A 24,450-nucleotide genomic window follows, 5' to 3' on the forward strand; every position below is an offset into this window, starting at 1 on the left:
CTCTGCTGGGTTCATTGTTAGTGGCTCCGGCTCAGATGTGGAGGTTTGGCTGAGTTCTAGTTGTAGGAGTTTACAGCTGAACAGGATCTGCGCAGAGACACCAGCTGAGCAGGAAAGTGGACGGGGAGTCGGTTCGTTCCACAAACAAAGCAAGCCAGCCTGGACGACTGCAGCCAAAAATAGAACAGAAGAGAAAAAATAGAGAAGTTCTGGGATGGAAGCAGCGTTTCTCAGAGACCTGTGACCAGATCTCAGAGGAGGAGTGATCGTTCTGAAGCTTTTCCTTCTCTAATCTGAGTGACGTCATCTAGTCTTCAGTCCTAAGTCTGAGTCTCTTTAAGTCCAAAGTGCTGTGATATTTGTAATTAAGGTTTTATCAGTATTTAACATGATTAGGAATTTGCGAATATGCAAGTATTTTAACGAGGCTGTAATGTTGAGTGTTCTTTTTTTTAAATGATCAATATTTCAAAGCGCAGTGTTTTTAATTAATGAACATTGAGATCAAAGAGAAGAGTGTTAAATAGTTTGTGCGCGTGCTGGGAGGGGCTGGAATCCACCGTAATTAATTAATCCCTCTGTGAAAGTTTAAATAACCCCACATTGTGGGAGACGCTCAGTCTGTCTGCAGCTCTGACTGCGTTTTATTAGTGTTTAGATTATAAAACACGTCAAGTGCTGAGTTGCTGTCAGTCTTTCACTGTAGATGTAAAACTACTGTATTCATTCAGAAAAGAGCTGCTGGGGCCGGACTGGACAAAATGAGCTGAAGCACAACTGCATCACTCGATTAAATGTTAGTTTTTTTGTTATGTACAGCTTGTTGTGCTGCTTTATAATGAGGAGTAGTTTGGAGTGATTTTTTATTGTTGTTATTTCCACATTATAGTTTACAGTCAGATGCAAAAGTGTGAACATGAAATTACATGTTTTGTTGATTTTCTAAGTGAAAAGAAGAACACGTCCATACAGAGAACTAAAATATGGCATTTTTCTGCTAATTTTAGCACATAGTTTCTATTTATTTAAGTTTTACATATTTGAAAAATATAAACATAAAATGCGCCATAACTTTTGCACAGACGTTATGATTTTTTTTTGTTAAATTCAGCAAATAAACAGTGACTGTGCATTAAATTGTGCAGAACTGTGTTCTTTGTTAAGTGTGTTTGCTTAGAAAATCAAAACATGAGGAGTTTCCAAAATGCTGTATATCTATTTGTGACAATATTAGAAATAACAAGTTTTTGAAAAGAATAACAACAAAATAGAATAGAAAACACATTCATATTTCTGTAATAAAGGTAATATTAATCAGAATGCAGAATAAATCTTTCTTTGTTGGGTAAAATTTAACGTCCAACACTGTATGTCATAAATAAAAAAACAAAAACTCCTGAAAATGGGCTGTAATGAGTTTGTAATGGAACCCTTGATGTGCAGTTTGACCAGCATGACCCAAACTTTTGTATATGAGACCAGGTTGGGGGTCTTCAGTCCAAACTGTAAACTTGATTCTCACAACCTGAAAACTATCACATCGTTTTCAGAGATGAGCGACATTCACAGCTATTACAAAGAATACAGCACAGTTCAGTTCCCCACAAGGTTGTCACTGTGAGTGTGATACTGTAGCGCCCTCTAGTGTTTAATGTGCTTCTGTACGACTAACAAGGTGTTTGAGCTGAATCTGGCAACACAGGACCAGGGTGATTGACTTTTTACTACATTCAGATGAAACTTGTGTTCGTTTGTAATTCTACAGTAAACGTGTTTGGGGTGTCGTCTTTAGGCCAGCTGTGAACATGTGACTGTCCAGTCTGTTGCTGAGTGCCTGTGCATGATTGATGTAAATGAATATCCTTTCCTCTCTCTCTCTCTCTCTCTCTCTCCCCCCTTCTTTCTCCATCTCTCTCCCCTTCTCTCTCGCTCCCCCCCGTCTCTCTCTCTCGCTCTCTCTCTCTGTCTCGCTCTCTCTCTCTCTCTCCTGTTGCCCCTCCTTTTGTTTCTCTTTTTTACAGATGAGTTTGAGTTCTTTGTTACCATTGGGCTTGTTTTTTTTGTATCTCTCCAATGTGCTGTTCATTCTCCAGAGTTCCCTGTTGCTGCTGTGCTGATGATGTGATCTTATCTGTCCTCATGTGTTTGATGTCCAGACTGTAAATAGACATTTGTTAATAAAATAATGTGTACTTTTCATCAGATGTTCCTGTTGCTGCATTTGTGTTTGGGATTATTCACAAACTAGACAGTCGCTGACCTGGAAAAGTTGTCCCATGTGTCCGTACTCCATACACACACACACACACACACGCACACACACACACACACACACACGCACACACACACCATATAAGCAGCTATGGTCAGAAATAGGTCCCTGCTTCAGTCCTGCCAGGATATTAAGGCCTTTTTAAGGTTGTTGTGGGCTAAAATGCTCGATTTCACAGCAGTGCACACAATCGATTTGGAAGTATTTGCACTTTGTTTTGTTTTTTGTTTTTTTTTGTGAATTCTATTCCTGATATACAGCGAGAAACAAAAAAGAAAGTGGTGATGATGAGTACTTCTCAGAAACAGACATGCAGCCATTTTTACATTCTCAAAGAGTTTTCAATGTTTTATAATGAAATGATGTTACGAAACTCTGTAAAATTAGCACCATTTCTACAGTTAAATACTCAGGAAAAGAAGTGAAATAAAGTGTTTATTTTGGTAGAAAATCCAGTAGCACAGAGAATGAACTAGACCTGCATGATATCTTTAAAAAAATCTGGATTGCGGAGCCGCAGCCATGAACCATCTGAATTGGGGTTTAATCTGGAGGAGTATATTCAGTTTTGCTCATCAGCTGATAAACGTGCACAGATTTTATATATCCCTCACGGTGCACCCCACATGAAGCTTTTCACCAATAACTTTGTTCTAAACGCTCTCTAAATGTTCTCAGGACACTTTTTTGTGTTTTCTGGCAGTGACCCAGTGAAACACCTCTGGGAAACAACAGCTTCTCTGCTTTCTTTCCTTTAGAAGTAGATCTTTAAATCCAGGCTTGTTTCTGCTCAGAGATGATTCAGTACTTAAACTGAAACTGTCAAAAGAAAATAATAATAGTGGCTTTTTGAGAGCAGCGAAGAGCAGAACTGAGTTTGCACTTAAGATCTACATTCCTGCTGTTTTATGGATGTTTTGGTACGAGAGCGAGTCGCTGCCAGACTGAGTCGAGCAAAGGCTGATGCTGTGCTCAGTCTGCGCCGACTGACTTAGTCATGAAAGAGGACCTTAATTAGTCTGAATTTGTTTCGCTTATTTGTGCATCTGTGTGCCTGTTCTGTTCTGTTCTGTTGTTTTTTATTTAAAAATTATTAATAGATTTTTTTTTTCACAAAAAAAGTCTGGATCGTCTTCAAAGTCTACTCTTGCTATAAAATCATATTCAATATTCTTTAAAACAATCAGGATTATCAATTATATCACATACACAGTCAGCATGGCACATGGTGTGTAAGACAAACACGCTGACAGTAACTGTGAAAGCACATATTTATGTGTGAAGCAGCGACAGGACAAAATTTGGGGCGGTAGTGAACACGGCGAGGACTGGTTTAATCTGCGGTTGAGGTTTTCTCTGCAGGGTCTGGAATGTTCAGGTTTCACTCTGTCAGGTCTTTGGTGAGCAGGGAAAAAAGACACAGGCACAGCGGCTTCATTCAAAACTTTAGTTTATGAAAATAGCTTATTTTAACAAGAGCACTTCCTTTAATATTAAAGCATCACAACCTGTTTTACTTTCTCAAACATTTCTCATGTTTTCCTTTGTATTTTTTGTTTAATTCTGTAACTCATAATTCAAAACAGATGTACTTAAAGCATTAAGTTCACAGCTCTGAGCCAAAGCTTCAATATTTTACAGCTGAACTAGAAAAAACTTGAAAACTCATCTCCACAGCTGCAAAAGAAATTTCATTGATGGCATTTTTCGAACCTCAGTCCTGAAATCTGTGTCTTTGTTTTTGATGGTGTTGAGAAAAATAGCTAAGCTTCTAGTTGAACAGCATTTGGAACAGCTTTCCAGAAGAGTTTCTGTTAATCTAGTGTGAAAATCAAACTTTCCCACCACAAAGAAACGGGATTCAAGCTGTGTCACATTCAGCTCAGTTTAAACTGAATGTCATTGTTAATATCATCAGTATAGATGAACTGTTCGTCTTCAGAAATCTGGCTGCTATGTTCTGTTTAAGCGAGTGGTTCCTATGCGGGAGCTATTAACCCTTAAACTCCAGGCACTAACCTGTTATTCGTCTAACAGACATACTGTGCCTCTCAAAAGTTTGGAATCACTGTTTTCATTACTATAAAACCACTTTGGCTGCAGACAGTCGTATAAAATCATTCTAACACGCTTCTCCTCTACAACTTCACAATTATCAAATAATTAGCAGGAAACTTGAAACAAAACTGAAGAAATAGATGAGTCCAGAATGAAGAACAGAGCTGTGTAGGGCTCTAAAATGACTGAGGAGGCTGTGCAGCATCAAGAAAGAAGTGCTAATAAAATGAGTATCCAGAATTCATCACTTTCCAAAAGAGGAGATGAAATCTCATGGCAGAGAAAAACAAAGAACTTACAAAAAAATAATGTAAATGGATAATTACAGTATAGTATTTATCAATAACTATATCTATAGCTTGAATTTGGGGAATAGTTTGTAATAATTAAATCCACATTGTTTTAGATATAATTGCATATAAAACAAAAGTTGTTATGGAAAGTGATTCCAAACAAGGCAGTGTAACACAGAGTAACTGCTCTGAAACTAATATATAAATGATGTAGTTCTTAAAGAGGAGCTCCACATACAGACGCTTAGGGTTTAAAGGGTTAGTAACTGCTGCTCCACTGAATGTTATTCTGTAATTAATGTTTCTCAAGTAGAAGCTTCTGTTAAATTCAGCAAAGTGCTGTTTTCCACTGAGCAGTGCGGTTCTGTGCGGCACGGTTACAAATCCGTCATCATGCATGTTGTTGTCATTTCCACTGCCATGTGACCTGCACTGTATATGAGTAGCCATGCTGAGTTTGGTTACCCCTCTTCCTCGAGTACCAAGCAAGCCGAGCCAGAATGTGTGGGTGGAGTTAGTAATTGATTGGTCAAACATAATCATCGAGTGGTGCCACTGGAGTCAGACGACAGCTATTCTGAATCACTGTCTCACACATGAAACCAAATCCAGAGTAAAACGTCAATCAGAACGTGAAGCTGCTCCATCGTTGCTGCTGCTGTTTGTGTTTACTGTTAAGGTTAGATCCACGTGAGAAATCATTTGACCACACAAGCTGAAGAGAACCCTGGCGACTCTCAAGGTTCTGTTACGTGGTGGGAAACGGACACAGGTACTCAGCTGAGTATGGAAAGCCCAGCTAGGAAAATTAGCATGCTGGAATGTTGTTCAGCATCAATGAAAGCTGTAATACAGACTGATCACCACCAAAAACAAGACATGTGTTTTGGATGCTGGTGTTCTGGTCAACCTGCATGATCGTGCTGGGTAACCAGCTAAACTAGCACTAGACTAGTATAACACAGCTGGTCTAAGCTCTTTTTTTGGCAGGATTTCTAGCCGTACCGTGCTGTCCCGCACTGCCCAGTGGAAAAATGCCATTAATCTCCTTCCAGTGACCAGCTAACTGTGAGCTGAACTGTGTTTCATAGTTTTTGTCAAAGCTGTCTGTCAGGGGTGTAAACGTGTGTAGGAGGGCGTTTATGCAGGTCTTAGGACATGAAGGCGCGAACGCTGCCCCGAATGACCGCTCTGCAGATGGGGCAGTGCCGAAGGCTGGCTGCACAGTCTGTACAGACCACCAGGTGACCGCAGGGAATGAACACCATGGAAACCAGCTTGTCCATACACACCTTACAGGTGCGTTCCTCCTGAAGCTGCCTCAACTGCTCCTCCGCACTCAGGTTCCCCAGCACTGTAAAACACACACACAGCCATGTGAGGATGCTGCGCAGAGACACAACTGAAACTGTGAACTTGCTGAAACGCTTTTCTCCAGTCCTGTAACAGCTCAGTTCAGGATGGACTATACAGGAGAAAGAAACTTCATGTCTGTGACAGCAGAACACACAGTGTTCTCACCTCTGAGGCTGCTGTGAATGTAAAGTAGAACAGTTTCAGGTAAGAGAATAACTGTGAAAAGGGCTGTCACTACTGCTCATATTAATAATCTATAGGGATGCAGCAATAAAGGATTTCTGCTGAAATGTACAGTCGTATGCAAAGGTTTGGCCATCCCTGCTTAAATTACACGTTTTTTTGAATGGAAAAAAGCATCTTTTACGAAAAAACACAATTTACCACACTGGAAAGAACAAAGCATAAAATGTGGCCTGTTCAAACATTATGGCACATATGTTGTTTCCTTTTTCCTCAATATGTCAAACTCAGTAAATATATAGAAATGTGCATCAAAATTTGTATAAAAATGCCATATTTCAGTTTTTCCCTTCAGTGGATGAGTTCACAGGAATCCTGACTGGATTTTGTTTCTGTAGCGACAAAATGTCAAAATCTGTGCGTAGCATTTATTCAAGTAACACATTTCCTATTTTGTAAGCTGCAGTTTTACAGACTCATTTAGTGAAGAATTAGAATCCAGCTGAATATGGCAGAACTATTCACAGACGATAATAACAGTCCTATGATTTTTCTTTGTGAAAGTCACTGAAAGACACTCAGTGTAATGTAAGTAAAAATGACTATAGTTCACTGAAAATATCTGTAGAATGGCTAGGGGGGTAAGCAGACCTGCTAACCGCTGTGGTTAATAATGTAATAGTAGCATCATGTTAAAGCCTGACCTACACAGGACACCATTAGCTTGTAATTAAAAGGTTCACTTTTATGGGGAAAAGCACCCATTCTAGAGGACTGGATAGGCCCTGCTTATATCTTAGTCCACTGCAATGATTTTAGTAGCCCTGACTCCATACGCTCTTAATTACAGGCTTTTCATTTAAATTTTCTATTTAATAAAGTTAAAATAAGAACTGATACAAATATGTAATCCTTCTCGAGGGAAAGTGAATGCAGAGCACCTTTAAACCCTTTAAGGCTGATTCAAAAAAGTAGCTACTTCTGCCATTTTTCTCTTCTCTATCCTGTTAATAATGTGATTCCTTAAAGCTGTTTGTTGCATTTATCTGATATGTAAAGAATGTGATCTAACAAAGTCGAAAGTTCTGAAATTTCTATCTAGTTTATGTCACAAATGATCAATCTGAACAAGAAACTACATGAATATGAATATAAGTCAAAGCGCTTTATTGTTAATCTCATTAAACAAATCAATACTAAGTGCAAACTGAGCCAAAGTCTGCTCTGAATTCGCTCACCTGCCTGGAAAAATCTACACTGCATCCAATAAGAAAGGAAGCCTTGTGCATATTTTATATTGTGACAGAAAACAAGGGAAAACAAGGGAGAACACAGAAATCTCAGATTCTACTGTGCACAGAACCGAACTCCTCAGGTGGCAGATTTAAAGGGTCTTTATCTTTTTTGGGTCCAGTACCAGACCTTATGCGTTTAAGTGGGTAAGGTACATAACTGGACCTTAAGAACCATGTTTTACCATAAGGACCATGTTCTACCTCTATAACACCCTGTAATCTGACTGTTTTTCTCACTATATTACTGAGCTATAAGGGTGAAACTTCCAGCTTCCTCTGAGACACTGGAGGCCAGCCACCCAGGCAACGTCACTGTACAACTCAACACGCTTGGAGGAGAACATTAGTTGCCAATTTTCTTATGGCTAGCATCACGCTGGGTAAAGGGGGAGGCCACTTTTACTGTCTTGGACTTCTGAAGAGGGCTATGGCTTTACCAGGGACTGGACATTGAACAAAACCATGTACAGTCATTCAAAGTGATAAAAGAGGAAGGCCTTAAACAGAAAAAAAGAAAGAGTATATATCATGTGAACTGACAACTAATCACTGCATCACGCATAGTAATTTTTGGTAAATTTGAGCGATTTTTGAAACTGAGTTTAATTAAGCAGTAGTGACAGCCCTGTTTACAAACACATACACACACAAACACACAATGAAAGCAGTGAAACATGTTAACTTGAACCTTTCTCCCCGACTGAGGCCTGAGTCCTCACTTCACCAGCACTACTGCCCTGCCTCACCACAGGCTCTGGAGGGAACAAACCATCCACATGTTAGAGGGGGGGGGAGAGGGACGTACCACTCTGCACCTGCATATTCTTTCACTGTCTGACTGCGTTTATCTGATAAAGTGTCCTAGTGCCACATCTACAGGAGAATCCCAGGTGCGCTAGTTTTATAAGTCTATTTTTTTGCTCATCTAGAAAAGCAGATGGCGCTGCGCACCTGGTCTGGACTCGCTGCCCTGCCTCTCCTCCTCCTCGGCCTGCAGGATGTCCGCCACCAGGTCGGAGACGGAGGTGTAGTGGTGGCCAGTGAGCAGGTAGCGCGACTGGACCAGACTCTCCACCAGCTCCTGCCGAAAACCCATCTGCAGCACTGACTGCACCACAGGGGACAACATGGCCGTCGCCACTGCACTCTGTCCACTCAGCACCTCTACCAGCGGGGAGAGCACACAGGGGGCGTGAAGGGGTGGGTGTGTGTGTGTGTGTGTGTGTGTGTGTGTGTGTGTGTGTGTATGGCCTCATAAATACATTCATAATGATACACAGACCACAATAATTCACTGATAACATACAAATCATTGCCATTAAGAAAAGCTTGTAATTCCATTTATGTTTATTTATTTATTAAACGTCAGTTTAGTCCTTTACTTTGTGTCAGTATATCATGTTGAATGGACCAAGACAAATACTAGACCTGTGTTAATCAAGTTAACACAGTAACAGTGACAGTAAAAACTTATTGGCAGTTTAAAAAAGTTATTGATTTTGTCGACTTCATGTTTACAAAAAACACGAGTAAAAACACGTCTTAGCTCTCATTCATCAGGTGAACCGGGTCGCTCCAAATGGCCTCAGGTGAAATGGCCACAAATCCTTGCAGCTGAACTCCTACTTACTAGACTGACTGCAGTTTCGTTCCCGAATTAAAGAGGACAACATACTAATACTACTCCTACAATATACTACTATTACAATGTTCTATCATATGTTCTTTTCTTTAGATTAAGAGTCAATTTACATGGTATTGTTTTATTTTGCTTTGTGTAGGAAAGAAAACACAGGTTTATAGTCACAAATTGGTCACAAATTTTGTGTATATGAAGTAAAAGGCCCAAAACAAGAACACAGCTTTCATTAACAAACAGTGCAAGCGATTACTAACTGGCTACCAGGTTGATCCAGTCATATTCAGATTTAGGAAACAGAAAAGTTCAGCTAAATGAACTGTAAAGCTGCAGCATTCAAAGTAAATAATATGCTGGGGGAGTTTCCCACAGCACAATATACCATCTGAGGAAATCTGAGGAAATTCTCAGCGTTTTCTGTTCTGCTTTAGTGCCTGATGAATCAGATGAGTTGTGAAATTATGAAAATATAATACAGAGCTCAAGCCTGAATTACAATATTATCAAGCATTGTATTATTTAGCAACTTTTTCAGGGACAATAAATCCAAATGTCCAAAGACTAAAGGACAAAGGTCAAAAACAACATTTTCAAATGACTGGTGTAGTGCATAGGTTTATATTATATTCATCCCTTCATTCCTTACAGCTCTTCTGGTTCAGGAAGGAGAGAGAAAGTGAGAGAGAGAGAGAGAGAGAGAGAGAAAGAGAGAAAAAAAGAGAGAGAGAGACAGAGATAGAGAGAGAGAGAAAGAGAGAGAGAGAGAGAAAGAGAGAGAGAGAGAGAGACAGAGACAGAGAGAGAGAGAGAGAGAGAGAGAGAGAGAGAGAGAGAGAGAGAGAGACATTGTGGACACTTGTCACAACACTTGTCACTTGTCATGAAGCCTAAGTCAATATAATTATTTCTCTCTCTCTCTCTCTCTCTCTCTCTCTCTCTCTCTCTCTCTCTCTAACACCTACAGGCTTCTTCTCTCTCCTCACTCGTTCACACGACTGTCTGAGGTAATTCACCCAGTGCTAACTGAAAAGCTGGAGTGGTAACTTTCCATATAACTTGTTACCACTAACCTATTCCTGTTTCTTAACTATATAAAAAAGTTCTAAAGTTTTTTTAAGTTAAAAAAAAACATTTTGCAGCTAATGTAGCTCCTTACTTCTCATCCACACTGTAATGCACAGCAGGTAACGCAAAAAACATTCCTTGTTCTTCGTTAAAGCTCGGTGAATAAATCCATCCTTTCCAATGGAAATAAATACATTTTGTTCCCTCTTGTTCTCTTACATGTCCGTGTTGATTCATTTCAGAGCTTTAACTACACACTGCTGTTCTGTAGAGGCTTCATAAATAGTCTGTATGATTAGCTGCTGGTGCTGAAGTGAAGCCCTGCAGTCTGATGGAGATATAAACCTATTCACTGTTTATAACACTGCGCACATGATTCGGTCAGCTGCTTTACTGGAAAACCTACAGATTTGAACGACTTTGTTCTCGGGATGAACATGAGTAAAAACACGTCTTAGCTCTCATTCATCAGGTGAGACGAACTGTTCCAAATGGCCTCAAACTCTCAGACGGTAAAGTCGTGTGACATTCGCAGCTGCACTCTTACTCATTAGACTGACTGCACTTTTGTGGCCAAATTAAAGAGGAAGATTAACTAATACTACTATTACAATGTTCTACTATTACAATGTTCTATCATATGTTCTTTTCTTTAACAAAGATTCTGAGTCAACTTACATGGTACAGGGTATCGTGTTTAAAGGTACACTATGTAAGATTTGAGGATATCTCTGGTGGAAATACATTATTGCGCGCAACGTGCCGAAGAACATTTTGTAATGTCGGTTGTGCTACAGACTCTCTCTTTCCTAGACCATAATGCAGCAGGTTTTCATTTGGAAGTGTGAGAAACAGAACATGATAAAAGCACACGATGAAATAAACCATTAACATGAACCTGTGCGTGTCTGCATCGGCCACCAAATCACTGCTTATTTCATTTTAATATCGCAGAATCTGTAAATGTTTAAAATAGATTTCTGTGAAGATTAACCAGACACAAACACGACTTCCTCATCTGCTGAATGTAAGAACTACGTAATGCTGGTCGTGTCTTCTGCATCACGTAAGGCAGGGAAGAGAAACTCCCGTCCTGGAGGCCGATTTTCCTGCACAATTTGGTGATTTGTCTGCTCCTGTTTACACTCAGGATAGTTTGATTACCAGGGTTATTTGGTGTGTACAAGCAGGGAAATCATCAGACTGTGCTGCCCTCAGTTTCCCACCCTTGACACAGAGTCATATGTTCTGATCTCAGTTTGCCAAAACCAACAAAAGTGTTGTGATCATGATGAAACGGTAGAGCGACACTGTCTCTGACAGTTAAGATGACTGTCACACTGCACTGCTTTGAGGAAGCCAGAATCTACTGTCCTGTTTTTAGTTCTTCTTTTCTTATTTTTACTGGCTTCATTCTTTATCACAGGACATGGATTCACTTACCGTGGCCTGAGGTTATATCTGCAGCAGCTGAAGTCTCAGATCCACCCTGTGAAACAGACACATACATGATTATCCTCAAAGATGACTGACTTACATCTCAGTACAAGTAGCTGAGCAGCAGAATAAGTTTACACTACCGTCTCTGACATGTTGAAGTACGACTGCTGAATGTTGTTCACATACTCCTGCCCTCGGGACTGAAGCAGATACTCACATCTGAAGTGGCAAAAACCAACAGAAGAAAAAAGAAATGAGTGCAAAGCTCTGAACATTTATATATAAAACACGTTTTTAGAACAGTACCAAAATCTTCTCTGTATGAATTGCGTTATACACTGTTTTTGGTCTTTTTTAACTTTAAGAAGTCAGAACATTTGAACCCCTGACCTCTGTTCCCTGTTCTTGCAGTCAGTCTGCTGATACACAATGATGTTTTAGTATAGATAAATTATTTTGTAACTACTATGGGACTAATATGTACATTACGAAGTCCAGGCTAACATACAGGCTCTGATGATTTAAAGGTTTAAATTATGCTAGAATCAGTTACTCCTCCCTGATATAATCTAAAATTAAAATCTAAAACGTTTCTCAGTTATAAAGACAAATCGATATGACACAAGAAAGAATGAGCATCTTACCGTGGAAACCACTTAGCATGTTCCTGCCATGGATCGTCTCCAGGCTCCCAGTTCCTCAAACCACCATCACAGAAGAAACACTTCACATTGTCACCATGACCTGAAACAAATAATCAATAATATGGAATATGTAGCTGCCAATCTGAGAGCAACAACCTACTGAACAGTGCAGAAATATCAGGAGAACCTAGCAGTTTCAAACTGATGGAACGTTTTGCTTTGGTCATGATTTTTTTCTAATATTGACCTGTTTCAATGATGATTTTGATACAGTGTATAAAGCCTTTGTTGGGTGGATTCATGATTAAAGGGACATCAGATGATATTGACACATGCTATTTTTCTTAAAGATTCACACCTGACCTACTGTATTTGTTATCCTTCCTATACAGTATTAGCTCATTTAGAAAGAACACTTATTTCTTAATGTGTCCCCTGTTGCCTTATTTCTCTGTTGTGTATTTACTGGAGCAGGGATGGACACTTCTCTCCTATAGAGCAGGATTCCAGCACAGTTTGGTGATTTTCCGGCTCAAACACACTTAATCATCAGTTAATTGTCAGGCTCAGCAGGAGTGTTTGAGCAAGGAAGTCAGCTACCTGTGCTGGACGCTGGCCATCAGTTACCCACCTCTGCTCTACATACTATAATATTTCTGTTTGGTACTGGCATTTCTTTCCTGGCGATTTCTTGCTGTTTCATAGTATTTAACATTTGTCACAGTTACAGTGTGAAGTGTGATTTTTTTCCTACTCATTTTTAAATATGTTTAGCACTGTCCCACTGGAAAAACAGAATAGACCAGCACGAATTCCATGCAAATCTATACTGGTTTGGTGCTGGTTTAGCTGGTCACCCACCATGGTCATGCTGACTGACAAATATACCAGCATACAAAACACAGCATATGCTGGTTTTGCTGGTCTGTGCTGGTTTATCTAGCAGAGTAGGCTCCCATTTGGCACAGTGAACAGCACTATTGCTACATTTAACACAGTTATATTGTAAAGCGGGATTTTCCCGCGTTAGTATGAACAGTACTAAGCCTGCATTTATCAGTTTTAGTCTAAAGTGAGATTCTTTCCTTTTCTCACCATGAATAGAACCATGAGAGACACAGCTTGTTTTCCAGGCTGGAAAAGGTCCCCAGAGTGGAGGTAGAGCTCGCGAGGTCTCGTGCATTCTGCTCACATTACCATGTGATAACGCACACAAAGGGGAACTCGCCCCACTGCTCAAAGTTTCACTGCCTTTAGTGATGGGAGCTTCATTCCACTCACAGAACCGATTCTTTCGAACCGAAGTAATCACTGAATCGAACTTCAGATTCAACGAATCGCTGATAATCTCCTCCAAAGCGTCGATTCGTCAGTGATCTAAGCTGCTCACTGATGGGAGTCAGGCTCGAAATGCACAAAACCTCAATGTGTGCAGTTTTATATGTCATGATTTAATGAGGTTATATTGTGAAAACAACGCGATGATTCGATTTTTCGATTTTGTCGCGTGTCTAACCCTTACGAAGCTGCTAAAAACATTCCATTCATACTGGTGAACCGGTTCGACCGATTCGCTGGAAAACAAAACGACTCACGGAGCGTTTCATTAATGAATCATTACTTTACTGTACCGAACCGAAAGGACGGACAAATCACTAAACGAAACCCAAACCCAGGCGCCCTTAATGTTCTTGTTCGAATATTAATCTCACAATATGTCACACGTCATTATCACAGCACCAGGCTGACAGACCTGTGTAAAAGAATCCTGCCCGCGCTAAAGTGTCCGGCTGCACCGAAGCGCCCGTTGGCCAGTTGTGGAAAGTGGTCAGCCGGGTGTCCTCGGACTCCATCTCCGGGTAAACGGCCTGTCCGCCGGCTATCTGCTCATCCACTCCCATCCTCTGGAGCTGGCTCAGCAGCTGTCCGTCCACCGAGTCCGGGGATCCTGGTGGTCGCGGGATGTTTCCTACATTTCTCCCCAGAACGAAGTGGCATGCTGGGAAGTGCCGTTTGTGCTCGTCCAGCGGTTCGTCCCCGCGGACCCAGCACCGCAGGACCCCGTCGCAGCAGAAGCACTGTACCGAGTCCTCATGGCCCAGAAAGTAGAAGCCAGCCCGGGCGAGGTCTGCCGGGGTGACCGGCGCGTCTCTTGGCCAGTGGCGGAAAGTGCGAAGTCGCTCTTCCTCGCTGAGCATCCCCGGCCTCGGGGCTCCGCTGCGGTGGTCGCCGCCATGTTGCTCTTCTGTGACGCTCATCCCGCTCTCGGTCCATAACGGACCATTCAGGTGCGGCTTGAAGCCCCCGCTGGCCATATATCACAAGAGAGCCTGTGAGGGGCGAGGCGAGCAACCTGGACCGTCCAGCTTTCTAGAACAGCTGTCCAGCCCACCTCCCGCGCGGAGCAGCACTCAATAGCAAACACAATGGCACGCGCCCCTGCTAACCTTGCCCAGCCTCTGGGAGCAAAGCTGACCTACATGTTTGTTTATTTGTTTACATATTTTGATAACATCTTAGGTTGAAAGTATGATTACAGTTTAGGTAACGGCCTCAAACCAAAGCCTGTCATCAGTAATAAGGTTTAAATAAAGACGCAAACCGTCAATAATCTAAGTCAGCATTCATTTAGTGAACAGCTGCGCTTCTTATCATTCTGACCCGAAAGCGCAGCTGTTTGACCCAGGGGTCACCGCAGTTCATTAAATAAGCTATAACGCAGTTATTTGCTCATTTCTGGCCTTTACCAATAGTTGTGATATTTACTGTTTTTTCCGAATAAGAATGATGTGTTTTGCGCTGCTCATATTTGGAATCCTCGACATTTAGATTTTGTTTGAGATTTCCGTAGAGGTCCTTCACAGATAAACTACAAGTCCCATGATCCTCTACCGGACGTTCGTCATATGTTGATGTCCAACAATATGTCTGCCTGGTGAAACGAGCAGGCTGCGTAAGCGCCCCGTCTGTGCAGTAAGAGGGTGAGTTACTGAGTGAACCCGGCTTTCAGACCACAGAACAGCTCAGAGCCCACTGACCCTGGTTCTGTCCCGTGAAGCGTGGGGCGGGGAGCGGAAGCTGTCGTGCATTTATGTGTTTGAGCGCTGCGTGGTAGCGTAGCTAGCGTGAACTGCGCTCGCGGGGCTGAGCACGGCATTAATACAGAGGCCGCGGTGCCGCTCGGTTTACTGACTGGGCTCGGTTTACTGACTGGGCTCGGTTCTGTTATATGTAACTAAACCAGCTCGCGACTGTCTGAGCTGAGCTTCAGCTTATCGAACGGCACCAGCAGCTGATAACAGAACGTTATTAGCCGATCTAATGATCTGGAGCTGCGTTTAATCCTGCGCACCGTGTTCAGGACAGAGCTGGACCTCTGATCAGGCTTCAGAGGAAACACCCAACTCGCTCTTCTGTAAATTAAGGTTGTTTTATTACCTTAAAAGACCAGCATAATCTACTTTTGCTGGCCTGAGGGTTGAATGCTGTATGAAGTGTGGCCGTGCCAGTGTGGTTGTTTTGTCAGGTACACAGGAAGTGGGTTCTTAGTTTGTGATTGTTTGACTCGTATTCTTAACCAGCTGCATGTTATTTGATCACATTCAGAGCTGTTTATAATGTAGACCACAATTAAAATGGCAGCTCTTGCGATTTAACAGTTGCACTCTTTAAATTATGATTTTGACTGTACAATTATTAAAATACAATAATTGATTAATTAAGTCAACCATCCTGCGTCTATTCTGCTGTCACATTTGTTCGTAGTTTTGAAAACATAGTTTTATGACATCACCTCTGCTACATCTACTTCTTATTACACAAATAACATAAACAACACTGCAAATGTCTGTTTACATTAGAGGTACGTGTTTTCTTATTCTTTACCACTTGTATGTACAGATGGCTGGAGACTCTTCTGAAAAAAGAGACCTGGATAGCTCAGGGGGTAAGGAGCGAAAGCGGAGCCGCTCACGTTCCCGGGACAGAGATAGAAAGGGTTCTCCAGGGAAAGAACGTAAGCGTCATCGCTCCCGTGAACGCAAACGCTCCCGCAGCCGTTCAAAATCTGCAGACAGGTATTTAATCACTTTTTTGTGTGGAGCTGCTAATAAAGAGTTCATTTGTTAAAATATGTATAAACCAGTACATTATAGGACGATGTATAGTGTATTTATTTTTAGTGTAAATTCTGGTGTTTTGGTTGAAGCCATTTTTGTGTTTTTGCCTCCAGAGATCGGCGACAGAAAGACAAAGAAAGAGACCGAGATAAGGACAGAGACAGAAGCCGTAAGGACCGAGACAGAGACAAGGACAGCCACAGACGGGACAAAGATCGGAGTAAGAGATCCAGGTATGCACTGTTTTCTCAGTGACCTGAGTGCCAATCTTTACAGGTATTTTCTGATAGATGCCAGGCCTGAGAAACAGAAGCAGTGGTATTATTTTGACCCACTCATTTGTTCTGTCTTCCTAGAAGCTCTTCTCCTAGATCAAAGGATGGAAAAATAAAGAGAGAAAAAGATGTAAAAAGAGAAGAAGAGGATGAGGAGGAAAAGAAGAAAGAGAAGGTACCCCATCAGAGATTGCTTCGCTTTTAAATGGCTCGGTTAAATGCATTCTGTGTGTTTCTCATTTCTTCTTTCAATCTGCTGTTTAAAGGTGCAGCCCCTGTCTCTGGAGGAGCTGCTGGCTAAGAAGAAAGCAGAGGAGGAGGCAGAGGCCAAGGTGAGATAAAGTCCTATAAAAGGATCAGAAAAATTGAATATTCCTAATTTGATGTGCCAGGTTATTGCGGCTTGATTTTTTTTCAAATAAATGACATTAATTTACGTTCATTGTGAGATTCACTCAAAAGAGGCCCCGAATATTCTGTTGTAACTCCCATTAGGATGAAGCCATCTGAACCAAAAAAATGCACTACATACCTTGACGTGTGTGTAATCGATTGCATTACATGCGATGCTGGAAGTGATCTCCGTTTTCTGCCAGACACATTTCGACGTGGCGCTCCATGCAAACGGAGGTTAAATGTTGCGAAGGCTGTCCGGCGCCTACCTCATCGCTCCGACAGGGGCATCCCGTTCGCAGCCCCATATACTGAGGAGCACATTACATGTTGTTTGGTTCAGATTGCTTCGTCCTAGAGAGAGTTATTACAGAATGTTCAGGGCCTCTTTCGAGTGAATCTCACGGTGTATGTATACATTCGACAGTAACACTGATGATATATTTGCACATTGACTCATTGTATTCGTAATACTTGTTTTCTGTAGCCTAAGTTCCTGTCTAAAGCCGAGCGAGAGGCAGAGGCTCTGAAACGCAGGGAGGTTTTAGCAGAGGAACGCCGCCGGCAGATCGATGAGGAGAGGAGGAAGAGGAGGGTGTTCCAGGACATTGGCAGAAAGATGTTAGGTGAGAGTTAAAGTCACTTAACATTGATGGATTATTTAATAACGGAAAAATATGCTTTTTAGTTTGAAGATGTGAGTGATGAGTCCAAATTTAAAGTATTAACTCATGGTCTGTATATTAAAGTCATTGCGGTGGTAATTAGGACTAGGTGACATAATGGGACATTATGACCATCACTGTGTCCTTAAAGCATATTTTACGCCGGTGCAGAGAGCAAAGATTTAGATTAGTACTGAAAACATATTTAACAGCAGTTCACAGTTTAGAAATTAGTACAAAAGAAGTATGACTTTGTACTATTTTTCCTTGAGATGATTTAGTTTAAAACTGTATTATTATTTTAAATGAACATTTTATTTGTATCTTATTGCAGTAAACATTTTGGCAACAAATTGGCAACAGTTTCCTGATTGAAAAATCTCTCTTTCAAAAGTAGAAAATTGAAAAATCACTTTTGTCAAAACACACATTTGTGACATAACGTAAAAGGCATAGCAGTAAATTAAAGAACCACAGCTTTATTGTAGTAACGTTCAGAAGTCTTTGTCTAAAAAGCAACGTGTTCAGTGGCAAAAGTGACCCTTTGTGACGTGATTGTCTTTGTGTGGCACAGAGGATCCTCAAGAGCGTGAGCGGCGTGAACGCAGGGAACGAATGGAGAGAGAAAACAATGGAAACGAAGACGATGAAGAACGACAGAAGATACGGGAAGTGAAGGACAAGAGCAAAGAATTGCAGGCCATCAAAGTGAGGATCTTTAGCTAGCAAATACATAGATAAATAAAACCTGTAAGTGATGCCTGTAAAGGACAAAGTATAGTTTGAAAAATGTAACCATGCAACATGTTAACATACAGAAGTAACGCGAGATTGTATTTCACCAAAATGTACTTCAGTAATAGCAACATGTCTCAAGCATTAACCTGTTTGATTCTCAGGAGCGTTATTTAGGTGGAATGAAGAAACGGCGGCGCACTCGACACCTGAACGACAGGAAGTTTGTGTTCGAGTGGGACGCTTCTGAGGACACCTCAATCGACTATAATCCACTGTAAGAGTCAGTGCCCTGCAGATGTACAGAGACAGTGAAGTCAAATTTTATTTTGCTGTGTATTTTTGCTGCCTTGAACAGATAAAAAGATGAACATAAATTTCATCTTTTGTATTTTGGATTTGTCTGTTTTATAGTTTTGGGAAAGGGCTGTTGAACGATTAAATTAGTTTTAAATTTTCATCTCAGACATCCAGAGAGAGCAACAGTGGTTTTACATTTAAAACAACACCCCTGGGTAAATTTACACATCCTAACACATCTATGGGGAATAAACCTATATATGGCTATTTCTGCAATTTTTGGTGCACGTTTTTTGTTTTTGGATGCTCTGTTTTAGATAACTCTTTAGATTTTAGTTCACCTAAACTGGAAAAAAAGTCACACAAAAACCAAAAAACAGAAAAACAACCATTTTTGGCTTCACTGTCTGCGTTTATTACAACGAGAACCCTGAATTTTGAGTGAAGAGATGGCGAATGATGAAAAATCATCTATTTAATCAGTCGTTTTATTTTTGCATTGGTATCATGAGTCTGTTTCCTTCCAGTGGTTGAAGTCTTTGTGTTTGTGTTCAGGTATAAGGAGAAGCACCAGGTGCAGCTGTATGGTCGTGGTTTCATTGCAGGAATTGACCTCAAACAGCAGAAGAGAGATCAGTCTCGTTTTTATGGCGACCTGATGGAGAAGCGGCGCACCATGGAGGAAAAAGAGCAGGAAGAGTGAGTGTCTCTCTCTCCGTCTCCCTGTCTCTCACTCCCTCATACACAAACAAGCCATCCTCTTTTAAACCACAGTGAAGATTTACCTGACTTGGCCTCATTTGAAGCTGTAAAATATGAGAGGGTATGTGGTTCTGTTCTAAAGTGGCCGCTCTCTCCTGTGTCTCTGTGCAGGCAGCGTCTGAAGAAGATGCGCAAGAAGGAGGCCAAGCAGCGCTGGGACGACAGGCACTGGTCTCAGAAGAAGCTGGATGAGATGACAGACAGGGACTGGAGAATCTTTCGGGAGGATTACAGCATCACCACCAAGGGAGGCAAAATCCCCAACCCTATCCGCAACTGGAAGGAGTTTGACCTGCCCCCTCACATCTTGGAGGTCATCGACAAGTGTGGCTACAAGGTCAGTTCGATACTGAATAAACAGACTAATTGATTTTGCTCGACAGTTAGTCCTGAAATAAATGCTGCGTGTTGTTTTGGTCTGCCCAGGCTTTATTTTCAAATGGCTAATGATTTTATGTTTCATTAGGAACCAACACCCATCCAGAGACAGGCCATTCCTATTGGCTTACAGAACCGTGACATCATCGGCGTGGCCGAGACTGGTAGCGGTAAAACTGCTGCTTTCCTCATTCCCTTACTGGTCTGGATTACCACTTTGCCAAAGATTGACAGGTGAGATGAGCAAGACTTCTATCCTCAAACTCAGAATTCAGTGTTTCAGTCAACACTGTGACAGTGAAGCCAAAAATGGTTGTTATTGCTGTTTATTTTTGTTTTTACTTTTTTTATCTTCATGCTTTTTTATGTTGAACAAAAAGCTGAAGTGGTGAAATTTCTAATAATACATTAAAATTAATGTCAAAGCACAGATGAAGAGCTAGTGTACTTGTGTTACTGTTGTCAGGATTGAGGACTCCGATCAGGGGCCGTATGCAGTAATCTTAGCCCCCACCCGTGAGTTGGCCCAGCAGATTGAAGAAGAGACCATCAAGTTTGGCAAACCACTGGGCATCCGGACGGTGGCTGTGATTGGAGGAATCTCTAGAGAGGACCAAGGTTTCAGACTTAGGATGGGTTGCGAGGTCAGCGGCTACTTTTTCTTTTTACCTCTGATTTCATGTTTTTGTTTGTTTTTAAAGGCAAAAAATGTGGCGTGTGCTTTCTTGTGGGTTTAATCACTATAAACCAGGGGTGGGAAACTCCGGTACCAGAGGGTCAGATTCCTGCACAGTTTGGTAATTTTCCTGCTCAAACACACCTGATTCAACCCAGCAGTTAATTTCCAGGTTTAGTTGGTGCGCTAGAGCAGGTAAAACACCAAACTCTGCTCAAATCTGGCCCTCAGTTTTCTACCCTACTGCATACAAATATATTTAGTGATTAAACATTAGTAAGGATGCAGATTTTGGCTTTTTTTGATAACGGACTGTCATTAGTCAGCAGTTTACACTTTTATAAATAAAACAGATGGTTCTGGTTCTGAAACCTGATTTGGCCACATTTAAAGCCACTTTTAAATACATGATATAGAGACGTGTGTGTGTGTGTGTGTGTGTGTGTTTATATTTATATATATATATATATATATATATATATATATATATATATATATACACATATGCATACTTACACACACACACTTTGATTATAAGTTAATTATAAAACATTGGAACCGAAAGTTCAATATCCTGAACTAAACTAGCATCTCTGCATACACATAAACATCGTGATCAGGGCTCAAAGCCGTCACCATCCACCATGTGTTGAACATGTGTCTACTTTAAAAACCAATGTGCGTCACATTCTCTCAGAGATCATCTACGAAATTGTTGTCTGTCTTATTATTTGTGGATATTTGCTTTTTAATATGATGTCACTGTAGCTGTGTTATTGTCATCTGCCCTATATGAATGTCTCAAATATAACTTGTTTATTGTATGCTTCATTTTTCGGTAAGTCTGTCTAGAAGAACTACTTGCACCTATTGCACCCTCATGTATAATTCAGAACGTTCCTCAACTTGAATGGTAAACCTGCAAATTCATGTAGGAATTCTGGCTTTAAAAAAAGGGTTTTACTGATGGCTTTTGTCAAATAATTGTTCGTTTGTCCGGTAATTGGTTAATCATTTAAACAAAACAAGTTCAATTTATTTGTGTTTTGTATTACATGAAATACAGTATGTCAACATATGGAGCTCAAGATCTGAGGATTTTTCTTGATCTTCTTCATCTTCAGATAGTGATCGCTACACCGGGTCGTTTGATTGACGTGTTGGAGAATCGCTACCTGGTGCTCGGCAGGTGCACATACGTGGTACTGGATGAGGCTGACAGGATGATTGACATGGGTTTCGAACCCGACGTCCAGAAGATTCTGGAATATATCCCTGTGACCAATCAGAAACCGGACACAGATGAAGCTGAGGATCCAGAAAAAATGACGCTGAACTTCGAGTCTGGCAAACACAAATACAGACAGGTCAGAAGAGCCTAAACACAAAAGCAGAACATGGCATTTCAAAAACACTGATTTATAGAACCAGGACATGCAGTTTCACTTGGTCAGATAGTCTGACGAAAACCCTGAAAAGTGTTGAAAATATGAATTAATAATACAATGATACATATTTATGGTACATTTACAGTTTTATAATATGCTTTTCTCCTTGTTTTTCTATCCTGATTCTGTCTCTTTAGACGGTCATGTTCACAGCCACTATGCCTCCGGCTGTAGAACGATTGGCCAGAAGTTATTTGCGGCGCCCCGCAGTGGTCTACATTGGCTCTGCAGGCAAACCACATGAGAGAGTGGAACAGAAGGTCATCCTCATGTCGGAGGCTGAGAAGAGGTCAGAACGCACACGTTCATACATGCAGCATTCAGAACACTTAGACTTCTTCATACAACATCAGATGTTTCTACAACTTAAACAGGCCTGTTAATCTGTGATTTTCTGTGTGTGCTGTAAACAGGAAGAAACTTCTGGAAGTCCTCTCGCGTGGTTTTGAGCCACCCATCATTATCTTCGTCAATCAGAAGAAGGGCTGCGACGTGTTGGCCAAGTCTCTGGAGAAAATGGGCGTAAGTGCCAAATTACTATCAGACGCTGCTGTTAGTCTCTGTTTCAGCTTGACTTTCAGGCACATTGAGTAGCTTAGATGCTTCTGAACACATTCTGTTTCTGTTTCCCCTCCTCAGTACAATGCCTGTACACTGCACGGTGGCAAAGGACAGGAGCAGAGAGAGTTCGCTCTGTCCAACCTGAAGGCTGGAGCCAAAGACATCCTGGTGGCCACTGATGTGGCTGGTAGAGGTATCGACATCCAGGACGTCTCCATGGTCATCAACTATGACATGGCCAAGAACATTGAGGGTGAGTCGCTGCTGGAGTATTTATTTATATACCACCCTTTTACCTGGCTTCCTTTTACTGCTTTTGGCTTGCAAGAGAGAAATTATGGGGAGAAATTACTTCTCATAAAAAATATGAACCATCCATTAATTCCAAAACCATTCATTTATACTTTGCGGCTCAGTTTGTCATTAAAAAGATTGAATTACCAGGTTTGGTGGATTAAACAGTTCTTGAATCTCCAACAATTTGTGATTCAAGTTATAAGACATTGAGGACCAGTCCCATTTCTTCTTTTTACCCCTACCCCTTGTTTTCAAGTGTCACCCTAACCCCTTGGAACTGAGTTACAAGGGGTAGTGGTTGAAATCTTGCACTACAAAATGAGACCCTCAAATTAAAAAAATAAACCAAAAAAACATCACTTCATTAACAGCTACCAGCGCTGCTCTGTAGGCAACCCTGCCAGTCTGCAGTGACAGCAGAGGAGGGTAAAGTTCAGCTCCTCACTGCTGGGCTTTAGTTACATTTAGGGCATCGTATGATCTTCAAAGAGGGGGGCAATTATTTACTATCACCCACCCCTAATTCTTCAGTGATACGAAGCTGAAGTCAGATATTCACCAGATTCTTGTTTGAATTTTCCCGTTCCACCTTAAATGGTGCAGCAGTTACATTCCTAATTTAAGGTGGAACGGGAAAATTAGCTAGCTAGCTACCGAGACATTAGCATGCTATTAGCAATTTTTTATACTTGTTATGAAGAAAACGACCAAATACACTGAAACAACATTAAAGTAAGATTATATAACGGTTATCGTAATTTTTTTAACAGAGAAAAGACAAGAACGCGCAAAACAGAGGGCTAAGGGTTAAGTAGTAGGGGCGAGGGGTGAAGTGGGATTGGGCCTAAGGCTGACTTTACACAGTGAAACATTCATGCAAATGACATGAAATGATCCCATAAGTAACTGTGGTTTGTGTGTTCCCTGTGTGCCGGTAGACTATATCCATCGTATTGGCCGAACGGGTCGTGCTGGAAAGAGTGGTGTGGCCATGACCTTCCTGACCAAAGAAGACTCATCTGTCTTCTACGACCTGAAGCAGGCTATCCTGGAGAGCCCTGTGTCCACATGCCCACCAGAGCTCGCCAACCATCCGGATGCTCAACACAAGCCAGGAACCATCCTCACCAAGAAGAGGAGAGAAGAGACCATCTTTGCCTGAGGGTTCACACAGCCAGGTCACAATGGACACTCGTTTGGGCATCCCTATCTCTCTGTATGCCCACTGCTACCATCACTACCAGTCCTAACCACAAAGGGCTGATGTGGAATCTCCTCTGATTCTATTAATTAAGTTGGCTTAACGAAGCTAACTTACTGTTCATTTCATTATTCTACGCTTTTTAGTGCTGTTTTCTCAGGTCACAGTTTTTTGAGAACCACATAACTTTGCAGGATCGTAGAGCTTATACAGGAATAGTGCACTTATGCTTTTGGAACCAATCACAGGTATGATTTTCATACAGCGTTCGTTAAAACACATTTTTTTGTCCCATTACAAAATAAATGGAATGAGTGGAATGTGGAGAAAATTAAAATCGTACTTAAAAATTAAAATTACACCTTAAATGTAGTGATGAAATATGACAGTGTACTG

General features: G+C 41.2%; 3 protein-coding genes across 5 annotated transcripts in view; 2 read left to right on the forward strand and 1 right to left on the reverse strand.

Moving 5' to 3' along the window:
• The window catches only part of nkain4 (sodium/potassium transporting ATPase interacting 4), an 89,003-nt gene extending 86,799 nt beyond the window's left edge, over window positions 1-2,204 (forward strand). Inside the window, exon 6 of the mRNA XM_036590915.1 lies at window positions 1-2,204. This exon is cut by the window's left edge and continues 1,951 nt beyond it. The gene's annotated coding sequence lies outside the window, so the exon portion shown is untranslated.
• Window positions 2,205-5,434: 3,230 nt separating this feature from the next.
• Window positions 5,435-14,978, reverse strand: birc7 (baculoviral IAP repeat containing 7). 2 transcript variants are annotated; one of them, XM_036592463.1, is made up of 7 exons: window positions 13,999-14,978; window positions 12,246-12,345; window positions 11,742-11,820; window positions 11,605-11,650; window positions 8,409-8,621; window positions 8,146-8,211; window positions 5,435-5,977 (listed from the first exon to the last, which is right to left on the reverse strand). In XM_036592463.1, exons 1-7 carry the CDS (start codon window positions 14,558-14,560, stop codon window positions 5,775-5,777), a joined length of 1,269 nt encoding a protein of 422 aa, XP_036448356.1. In that variant the 5' UTR covers window positions 14,561-14,978; the 3' UTR covers window positions 5,435-5,774. The 2 variants fall into 2 exon arrangements, with proteins under 2 accessions (XP_036448356.1, XP_036448357.1); XM_036592464.1 differs by lacking the exon at window positions 8,146-8,211.
• Window positions 14,979-15,149: 171 nt separating this feature from the next.
• ddx23 (DEAD (Asp-Glu-Ala-Asp) box polypeptide 23) lies at window positions 15,150-24,393 on the forward strand. 2 transcript variants are annotated; one of them, XM_036592458.1, is made up of 17 exons: window positions 15,150-15,226; window positions 16,146-16,321; window positions 16,477-16,596; window positions 16,720-16,813; window positions 16,905-16,970; window positions 17,519-17,657; window positions 18,271-18,404; window positions 18,596-18,708; window positions 19,287-19,430; window positions 19,605-19,830; window positions 19,960-20,105; window positions 20,338-20,515; window positions 21,672-21,914; window positions 22,133-22,284; window positions 22,409-22,517; window positions 22,635-22,809; window positions 23,792-24,393. In XM_036592458.1, exons 2-17 carry the CDS (start codon window positions 16,146-16,148, stop codon window positions 24,013-24,015), a joined length of 2,439 nt encoding a protein of 812 aa, XP_036448351.1. In that variant the 5' UTR covers window positions 15,150-15,226; the 3' UTR covers window positions 24,016-24,393. The 2 variants fall into 2 exon arrangements, with proteins under 2 accessions (XP_036448351.1, XP_036448352.1); XM_036592459.1 differs by having other exon boundaries at window positions 16,723-16,813.
• The last annotated feature ends 57 nt before the right edge of the window (window positions 24,394-24,450 follow it).

Source organism: Colossoma macropomum, unplaced genomic scaffold (genome assembly GCF_904425465.1).
Source record: "Colossoma macropomum unplaced genomic scaffold, Colossoma_macropomum, whole genome shotgun sequence".
Taxonomy (NCBI): Eukaryota; Metazoa; Chordata; class Actinopteri; order Characiformes; family Serrasalmidae; genus Colossoma; species Colossoma macropomum.